Source organism: Alexandromys fortis, unplaced genomic scaffold (assembly GCF_014885135.2).
Source record: "Alexandromys fortis isolate MF-2015 unplaced genomic scaffold, M_Fortis_MF-2015_v1.1 scaffold_3, whole genome shotgun sequence".
NCBI classification, from domain to species: Eukaryota; Metazoa; Chordata; class Mammalia; order Rodentia; family Cricetidae; genus Alexandromys; species Alexandromys fortis.
Genome location: NW_026067909.1, coordinates 9,260,342 through 9,270,089, shown reverse-complemented (window position 1 = coordinate 9,270,089; position 9,748 = coordinate 9,260,342). Strand labels below are relative to the sequence as shown.

At 50.8% G+C, this 9,748-nt stretch overlaps 1 protein-coding gene and 1 long non-coding RNA gene across 2 annotated transcripts; one reads left to right on the top strand and one right to left on the bottom strand.

Moving 5' to 3' along the window:
• Positions 1-841: 841 nt before the first annotated feature.
• On the bottom strand, positions 842-7,314 carry LOC126498771 (uncharacterized). The gene is made up of 3 exons (XR_007590900.1): positions 6,598-7,314; positions 1,631-1,792; positions 842-1,100 (listed from the first exon to the last, which is right to left on the bottom strand). It is a non-coding gene; the product is annotated as an uncharacterized lncRNA (long non-coding RNA).
• Positions 7,315-7,643: 329 nt separating this feature from the next.
• LOC126498770 (interferon-induced transmembrane protein 3) lies at positions 7,644-9,023 on the top strand. Its single transcript, XM_050137672.1, has 2 exons — positions 7,644-8,062; positions 8,714-9,023. Exons 1-2 carry the CDS (start codon positions 7,814-7,816, stop codon positions 8,876-8,878), a joined length of 414 nt encoding a protein of 137 aa, XP_049993629.1. The 5' UTR covers positions 7,644-7,813; the 3' UTR covers positions 8,879-9,023.
• Positions 9,024-9,748: the final 725 nt, after the last annotated feature.

Sequence of the window (9,748 nt, the reverse complement as noted above, 5' to 3'; positions counted from 1 at the left end):
ATAAAAAAAGAGCTGGGAATGTTATGGTTTTCATCTCTTTAAGAGACAAGCCATGCCCACTACCAGTGACCCCTGCCCTCCTTTTGCCATCTTGACTCTCACCGTTCCCTTTGGTGCATGAGATCCCCTCTCCCCTGCTCCCTTCCCTGTCTCTCTCCTTTCTCTTCTCCTTCATCCCCCACTCTATCTCCTCTAAGTAATAAATATCCAATTCTATTCTGTACAATGTATCTGTCCATGTGCCTTCTACCAGCCGCCTGTTCACACTCTTGGGCTCACTGGGACCAGCCAGCCCGGGACCAGCCACCACTTGGAAACCAGCAGCCATCTCTGTCTGGGACTAGCTGCTCCCAGAGCATGCTGCCTGCCTGCTGCCGCTGGGTACCTTGCAGCATTTTTTAAAAAATCATAAAAAGAGGTCTTACCCAGCTCATGGGAATGTCCACTTATGCCTAGCTGCACCTGTCTGAAGATGAAAGTATTAGGAGTGGGCCTGAGGTCTCAAGGAAATGACCACACAATTCAAAATATTTTGGACACCAATAAGTTTTAGGTTCCTAGCACCCATGTTAGGCCACTCACAACGACGTGTGATTGCGGTCCAGGGTGTCTGACACCCTCCTCTGGTCCCCTCAGGCATCTGTACACATGTTCATTACTCCCCAAGACCCACACAATTCAAAACTATCAAAATAAATACTTTTTTGTTTGTTTTTTGAGACAGGGTTTCTCGGTAGTTTTGGAGCTTGTCCTGGATGTCACTCTGTAAGACCAGGCTGACCTTGGACAAAATTAATCTTTTAAAAATTACTGATGAAATATGTGTGCTAAACTTTATTTAAAAATTATCTTTACCCCTCATGAAATATCGATAGTTTTAGTTTTGTGTTTTTTAATTTATTTGTTTAATTGCATTGATGTTTGGCCATGGGTGTCAGGTCCCCTGGAACTGGAGTTACAGACAGTTGTGAGCCACCACATCGATACTGGGATTTGAACTCGGGTCCTCTGGAAGAGCAGTCGGTGCTCTTAACCGCTGAGCCATCTCTCCAGCCTGTCTTATTAGTTTTGACTGTGAATTTGACACAACCTGGAGTCATCTGGGAAGAAATTTCTAGTGATGAATTCTCTAGATAAGGTAGGCCTGTGGGCCTATCTAGGAGGGTCTGTCTAGTTTGTTAACTGATGTAGGAAGGTCTAGTCCACTGTGGAGAGCCCCATTCCCTAGGCAGGGGGGTCTGGACAGGTACCAAAGCTACAGAGAAACCCTGTCTCAAAAAACCAAACAAACGAAACCAAAATCCAGCGCATGCTCTATGTTTTGTGCACCGGGTGAGCTGCACCACATTCAAAAGGCTCGTGGTCACAAAGACTACTTGGAGAAGAGCCAGGACAGTAGCTTCAAGAAATCCAGAAGTCCAGGCTGATGGGACAAGGGGTTCCCTGGAGGCCTAGCATGGCGTGGATGACTGGTCCAGGGTTCCTAAGGACACAGCAGAAGGAGCAGTAGCCTAGCCCCTGCATTGTGAAGAGGGCCCAGACCCAGGGGCAGGGACCATTCCAGGATCTTGGTTTCTGCTATTTAGGAGACACCTAGCAGCACATCCATCACACACAGGCATCCACTTACCTCCCCCTGATCCGATTTCCCCATCTTTCCATGAAGATGTGCTGAGGCAAGAAGAAAAGACTGCAATTTCAGGAAGGCCTTGGCCAACTTCACATTGCACCTCCTGTGGCTCCGCTGGGTGCGGTCCAGACCCACCCAGCTCACCCCCAAACTCCAAGTTTTCTAGTAAAACAATAAAAGAAGAGAAAGAATGGTGGGATCACACAAATACGTTAGTCTCGCACTGCGAGGATGCCATGTGCCTGGAATAAACTGTCTAGTCTCCCCGCGTGGCTCCTCTTCAGCCTGTGAGCAAAGCCTTGGCTTGAGAGGCACCACATTCTCCTTTCGCTCTGGACAAGAAGGATGACAGCGATCTGTAGCTCTCTTCAGCCCTGGTCCAAAGCATGTCAGCCAGTAAAAGGGCATGGATTTCTGCAGAGAAGGCTCCTGTAGTGGGAGACAAGCTTTGGGACGCTGGGGAAGGCACGGTAGAGGGCTGCAGTGCCCTGGCTAGGAAAATGGCTGCTGCTGGCCTGGGCTGGGGAGACTCTCAGGCCTGCAGAAAGCATCAGTACTTTTATTCTAAGCAGGGAGGTGGAGAGCCCAGTCCTGACTCGGGTTCTAATACAAGAGGTTCATTTTCTTGACCCTTTCCTTTCTAGAACCCTATCCTAGCGTACCACTCCATCATCTGTTTCCACATCCCACCTCCAGGTAGCTCATTGGTTTACAGAAAACAGGAGCAGAAATATCTGAGAAAGCAGAACTTTAAAGAGACTGTTGAGCCCACCCGCAGCATCCGGACCTCGCTCCATAAATGGTTATATATAAGCACCCAGAACTCCACTATCTACAGGAACTTTTAACTTCCTTCAAACAAGAGTGTCCTTTAAACACAAGACATGTACTCCAGATCCAGGTCCACCGTGGTCAACATCAGCAGCAGCGATGCTCCAAATGATTGTGTGACCTGGTCCCTATTTAACACTGTGTTTATGAACTGCTGTTGCCTGGGTTTCCTTGCCTATGTCCTCTCTGTGAAGGTAAGTGTTCTCGCTGTGGGAGTAATGGGGCAAAAAGGTCCGTGTGGAACTGAGGCTCTTCCTGCCCAGAGAACACCTGGGATATTGTACAGCCTCGTGTTTGTGCACGCGTGACACTCTGTGTTTGGTGTCCTGTATGTAGCTATGTTTGTGTCTCTAGACTGTGTAGACAGCATATAGTGCAAGTGAATTTTAAGTGTCTTGGAGACTCTCCTAGGTAGGCAAAGGGTAAGGCTGCCTAGGGATTCTGGGTGAGACTGTCTCCACTCTCGAGGACTTCTCCTGACTGCTTAGGGTCTGGAATGCCTGGGGCACCAGTGTGTGTGAAAGCAGGGCTTACAGAAAACAGTACCGCACGGTGGGACGGGGGATGAGCAGACAGTGCTGGGCTCTGTGTGACAGTCTGAGTGTGTGAGAGGGAGGGGGTCCTTGTGCTGAGGGAGGAGATGGCAGTGGGCAGTAAGGACAGTGGGGGAACTGAGGCAGAGCACCTGGCTCTCAGATGACTTGCTCCAAGTCCACACTGATCATCTGGTCTCCTCCAGTGCAGGGACACATCTGCTCACATTGGAGTCAATAAAGTGTCGGGATGGCAATTGTGCTAGAACTTTCTGTCCCCGACCGGTCCTGTCCTGAACTTACTCAGGGTTTTTCTGGCTTTCTTCCTGTCTAAGAGGAGCTGTAGGGGCAGAGTACAGGGCCTTCACAGCCAGGAAGGTTTCTGGCTTCTTGCTGGAGACAACAGTTGACCAGCATCCTGCCTAGGGTCCTCTTTTACTTAGCAGGCACTGGCAGGCAGTAGCATATCCCTCCCAGAATTCCACAGGACACCTGGGTTGCAGCCAGAATGCCTTAAAGAAGTGAAGACTTAAAAGAATGTCCTACCTATCTAAAGAAGAGAGATGTACACGTCCCATCTGAGGGTCATGCTGTCTTTGTTTCCAGCTCTCGTTCTCTGCTCCCATCCTCTCTGTTCACACAGCTTATATACACATTCAACCACAAACTTCAGGCAGTAAATGAGGCTACAAAAGCGATTTTTCAGTGCCCTGATGTATTCCTTGAGTAAAACCATAAGGGGCAAAAAAAACTTGTCAGCTACCAGTTAGTAGGCAGTTGTAAAAGGGGATAAGTATATTCAGTGGCCTTTTCTCTTAAGAGGGTTGCCTACTGCAGAGGCAGGAGGATCTCTGTGAGTTCGAGGCTGGCCTTGTCTACAGAGCAAGTTCCAGGACAGGCTCCAAAGCTACAGAGAGAAACCCTGTCTTGAAAAATCAAAATTAAAAAAGAAAAAGAAAAAAAGGAAAGTTGCTTACAAGAGTTTAGAGAAGAGAAAGGCTAAACTATGCAGGGGTCTAAGGAAGAAAGAAAGAAGTGTGTACTATTCTACATTTGTTAAGCGTATTAAGCTTTATTTATTTATTTATTTATTTATTTATTTATTTATTTATTTTCGAGACAGGGTTTCTCTGTAGCTCTGGAGCCTGTCCTGGAACTAGTTCTTGTAGACCAGGCTGGCCTTTAACTCACAGAGATCTGCCTGCCTCTGCCTCCTGAGTGCTGGGATTAAAGGAGTGCATCACTACCACCTGGCACGTATTAAGTTTTATAAACTGACATTGTGTGATTAACAAGACATGAAGGTGTCGTATCATCCCCCCTCCCACCCCCCTGCTCCCCAACCCTAATGACTGGAGGCCATTTCTGAGCATCTATGAGTAACCATGGCAACCTACAGGAGGCAGGGAAAATAATGCTGAGCTTTTGCCAAGGCTGGTATTGAAAGTGTTCCAAGTCAAAAGATATATATTCTTATCCTGCAAGCAGCCTCAGAGCACAAGGAGGGGATTTATGGGAGGCAAGATAGTAGCTTTTTTTGGGTTGGGGGGCAGGGTTTTTCTGTAGCTTTGGAGCCTGTCCTGGAACTAGCTCTTGTAGACCAGGCTGGCCTCGAACTCACAGAGGTCAGCCTGCCTCTGTCTCCAGAGTGCTGGGATTAAAGGCGTGCGCCTCCACCACCTGGTTTATAAAGTTATATTTTATTCACTAGAAGTACACAGCAGAAGAGGAAGTCATCCTGTCAATCCTCAGGAACAACAGGCCCCACAGATGAGGAACACACTGGCAACAGCTGTAGGAAGAATCCCGCGGCTATTCTGGGAAGGGGGGAATCAGGTTGGCACACAAGAGAGTTATAGACAGACACAGACAGTATTTATAGGCAATGGACTCATAAATATTGTTTGAGTTTATCCTCCATCAGATCAATCTGGCAGGTTGACCTTATAAATATCAGCTGCCACTTCTGCGTATCTTTGCGGACCCCGAGGGTAACCGAGTATCGCCTCTCTCTGGCTTCATGTACTCGCAGCACCCAGGACAGGTGCAGAGCCACAAGCCAGGGAGTCCTCAGTCCAGGGATAAAGAGCCAGGCTAGGGTCCTCCCATTTCTGGAGGAAGAAGCCTGGACCCAGACAAACTGTTCCCAGGATTTCTGTAGTAACTTCCTGCTTGGATTCTGGGCAAACTGTTTGTAGTACCCGCTGGGCGCTGTAACGGGGCAATGACCCTTACCTTCTCACCCATGTCTTACAGGTTTATTTCAGGTCAGGTCGGGGTGGGCAGCAGGAGATGCACAAGGATTCTTCGCTGCCAGGCGCCACCTGCTGACGGAGCACATTATCGCTCTGTGGAGCCTCAGATCTGAGATGGGGAGGGTGGGTCTCCATGGGCCTTGGCACCCTTCACCATTAGTCTGTACTCAACATTCACCTACCCTCTTCCTGGATGCCCTTGGTGCCTGCATTTCGGGCACCCACACATCTTTAGAGCTCCTGGGTGGCACTGTCTCCCTGTGTTGGTACATAGGATTCTGATCATCTTGTGAGGCTAACCGGGTTTAGAGATGCCCTCTTCACCGAGGTTCAAGGTTCCGGAGCAGGATCCCTCCCTTCACTGTCTTGGGAGCTGACCCTGTCTTAGGAAGACAGGGACCCTAATAGCAGTGAAGACAGAGGACCCCACTGGGAGAGCAGCTATGAAACTGGACGGGAGTGACTCAGCCAGACCCAGTCATAGGGAGAAATCAAGGCCTTGTTTGCATCAGTTAAGGAGCAAGAGTTTTTGAGAAGAACCCAGTGTGGCGTCTCCGCTAAAACTCATGGCTCTGGGCCTTCAGAGTGCTCAAGCTCAGACCCAGATTGGGACTGAATGAAGGTAGAGACTTCAGGACAAGGAACACAGTCCCTATGGTCACACTTCAGGCCTTCCTGATGCCGCGTAGGAACAACGCTTGGCAACTATCCGGAAGGCAGGGAAACTGCAGACATGTTAACACAGTGGACACCGGAATCAGGCCGTGATCTCCAGACCGAACACCGTGCTAACCGCCTGTCTGAAGTGGAACACATGGGGCTAGATGACTAGGCTTACCACAACCCATGAGTGACGTCAGAATGGAGCTGCCTGTTCTGGTGGAAGCTCCGCCTGAGCCCCTAGCACCCATGTACCAAAAGAGTCTGGGATGATTAGGCGGAAGCCCCATCTCTCCCTAGACCCTGCCTGCCAAGAGTTAGCCCCTCCCCAGGGCTGCTCAAGACCCTGACCGTAGCTCTGCCATGTGTGTAGCAGAGGAATCCAGCAACCGGGGATCCAACACTGCTCGGCCATGGAGAGTCCCCATGCTCGCTTCCCATTCACCAAATGTGTAATTGGAGCAGAAGCAATGGAAGCTGTTACAACTCCCCATTGTGTTGGTGACCTGTAGGGTGCCCTACACCTGCAGGGTAGGGTGGTCAGCTGAGTGGGAAGACTCGAGTTGTTCCCCACCCCAAGCCGGAAAGTAAACAAACAAAGCAATGTCTCATCCGAAAAAGACAGCAGAGAAACCCCTGTCCTCCAGCCTACACTGAGTGGGGTGCTGGTCCCACCCATTTTCCTCACCTGTTCTGGCAGCAACAGGACAGAGGGTCTCTGGTAGGATTAAGCCGGCACCAACCAGCCAACAGGATTGCAAAGAGGGGTGACTGTAGGAGGTGCTGATAACCCTGTGAGGAACTCAAGGAAGAGAGTGAATAAAACGACTAGAACCTGGGAACTGGGGGAGCCCCAAACCCTAAGACTCGGAGCTCTAGGAAAGGCGGGTGCTGAAAGGTGCCTTGAAGCAGGTCTGGCAGCCCTGTCCTTGCAGTACCACCAAGACAGAAAGTGACTACAACCCCTAACAGGAGAGTCCAGGCCAGGCCTCCCCATTGTCAGGGAAGGGTAGTGCGATCAGGAGGCTTTGGGAGCCGGGCGATGGTGGCGCACGCCTTTAATCTCAGCACTCGGGAGGCAGAGGCAAGCGGATCTCTGTGAGTTCGAGGCCAGCCTGGTCTACAGAGCTAGTTCCAGGACAGGCTCCAAAGCCACAGAGAAACCCTGTCTTTTAAAAAAAAAAAAAAAGGAGTGGCTTTGGGGCCATAGCCCTCACCCCACCACGTACTTGAGAAGGCTTTTCCGGCACAGTGGTGGTCCTCAGTGACCCTTCCACTATCACGAATAAATCGTGGTGGGGCTGGAGGAAAAGGGAGTTGGAGAAGCACAAAAAAACCAGCCCTGGACCATGAGGTCACAGCCACGTGACCTGGGACCATTTAGTTCTAACACCAAAGTCCAGTGACTGACCATGTTAGGGCACTAGGCCTCTGCAAAAGGAGACACAGGTACAGTTCACCCCAACTTCTACCTGCACCGAAGCCAGAACTGGCCTCTAGAGTGAGTGTTGTGGGCTCTGTGAGCACCCTTAATTGCTGGGAGCAAAGAGGGTTCTGCGGGGGCTGCCTGGGACCTTGGCAGGGGCAGTGAAGTCTGCAGCTGTTACCCTGAGCTCCGCAGACTGCAGGACCCTCTCACTCATAATCAGTTTAGTTGGGCCCTGGGACAAGTCCTGACTTGGGTTCCAGGACAGGAAGTTTCCCGTTCACAGTCTTTCCTGACATCCTGCCCTGGAGTAATTTGATACACAGAACTTTTAGATCCACGCCCCTCAGAACTCAGCCAATTCTCATTAAGCCAAAATTCAGGAAAAGGAAACTTCTGAGAAACCGAAACTGCTGGAGAGAGGGTGGACCCACAGCACTTCACCCTCTACCCTTCACTGCTGGCTGTGCTCGGGACCATGAACCACACTTCCCAAGCCTTCCTGACTTCTCCCAGTGGGGGACACCCCCCAAACTACGAAAGAATCAAGGAAGAATATGAGGTGGCTGAGATGGGGGGACCCCATGGCTCCACTTCTGTCAGAACCACCGTGATCAACATGCCCAGGGAAGTTGCTGTGCCGGACCATGTGGTCTGGTCCCTGTTCAATACGCTCTTCTTGAATTTCTGCTGCTTGGGGTTCATTGCCTATGCCTACTCTGTGAAGGTGAGTGTGGTGGAGGTGGAAGCGGTAGTGTGTGGGATCCGGGCGGTGGTGTACACCTTTAATCCTAGCTCTCGGGAGGCAGAGGCAGAGGCAGAGGCAGGCAGATCTCTTTGAGTTCGAGGCCAATATGGACTATAAAGGGAGTTCCAGGACAGTCAGAGCTAAACAGTGAAACCCTGTCTTGAAAAACTTAAAACAACAACAACAACAAAATTTGTGTGTGTGCCTGAAGTCCCATCTATCCAGAAGGCACCTAGGTGGGGATGGGGGTGGGGTCCTTTGTTTAAAATGTTTTTGTGCGTTCTTCTGTGGTATGCGTGTATGGGGACATGTAAGTGTGTGTTTGTGAGCGTGCGTGCATGTGTGTGCATGCGTGTACTTGTGTGTTGGATTAAAGATGCTCTATGGCAGATACAGGGTGAGGCTGCCTGGGTCAAGACTGTCCCAGGGCAGTCTAGAGAAACTCCCAGAGTGCCCCCTTCGCCTTGCACACTGGGTTAGCAGCAAGTCCTAGGGCCACGTGCATAGACAGAGTATGTGAAATGTTCCTGAAGAGGTGGGAGAGATGCAGTCCACAGGGAGCATGATGAGAAAAGCGTCCGAGCATTTGCCCATCCGCAACAGGGCCACTGACCACCTGCTCTGCTCCAGTCCAGGGACAGGAAGATGGTGGGCGATGTGACTGGAGCCCAGGCCTACGCCTCCACTGCCAAGTGCCTCAACATCAGCGCACTGGTCCTCAGCATCTTCACGGTTGTCATTACCATCATTGTGGTCGTCTCCATTGCTGTGTCCGCTGGTCGTCTTTACACTTAATAGAGGATTCTGGCTTTTGGACCTGATGCGTGCTCCACCATCCACGGCTGCCTTCCTCCTTGCTCCTTTTCCCTTGCCTGTATATACAGATGTAACCTCACAGCTCTGTCCATAGCAGATTCAATAAAGTACACACGGTAGCTACTGTGCTTTGACTGGTCATATTCAGCTTATCCCTCAATCTTCCTCTCTCTGAGGTGGGCAGGTAGCTTTTTCCCAATTTGGCAGCAATTGGCCTATTGCTGTGAAAATTTGCTGGCCAAGTCCTGCATGGTGTTTGGCTACACCAGGCAGGAAGAACCTGAGCTTCATCCAACCATGGTCCCATATTCCAACAGCATCCAGCTCAGTTCAGAAGTGGAGGACCACCAGAACAGGGTCCTTTCCTTCCAGGAAGAAGAAAACTCTGACTCAGACAAGATGTGTCACGGGTTCCATTGGTGTTCTCTGGATGCAGCCTGTGGATCCCTGGGTTTACCCTAGCCAGGAGTTGCAGGGTGTTGTGGTGGGATCCTAGTGCCCCCTGCTGGTCTCATAGCAGTGTTGCAGTTCATTCCATGTCCTGGAGCCCTGACTGACCCTAAACAAAACTCATACTGCCCTAGTGCCCCCTGCCGGCGTTCTGCGGCCATGGCGGGCACGTGATCGTGTGGGGCCTCCCCCCCCCACCCCCCCATCCCGGTATGGGCGAGTTCCAATCGCGCCCTCCCCTGCCTGGGTTTGCAGGACTCACTTCTTGGGTCCTGGTAACCCTAGTTACTCACGTTTCCACTTCACTTAGATGCACTGAGTTTATGAATCTCCTGGGGGTGGGCGCTGTCTCCCTTGTTGGTGCTGGGACCCAATATGCGTCCCACAGGTGCCTTTCTA

Coding starts and splice junctions, on each gene's coding strand:
- LOC126498770 (XM_050137672.1), top strand. CDS start 7,814: ATGAACCACACTTCCCAAGCCTTCCTGACTTCTCCCAGTGGGGGACAC. Junction 8,063..8,713: donor CCTATGCCTACTCTGTGAAG/GTGAGTGTGGTG, acceptor GCTCTGCTCCAG/TCCAGGGACAGGAAGATGGT.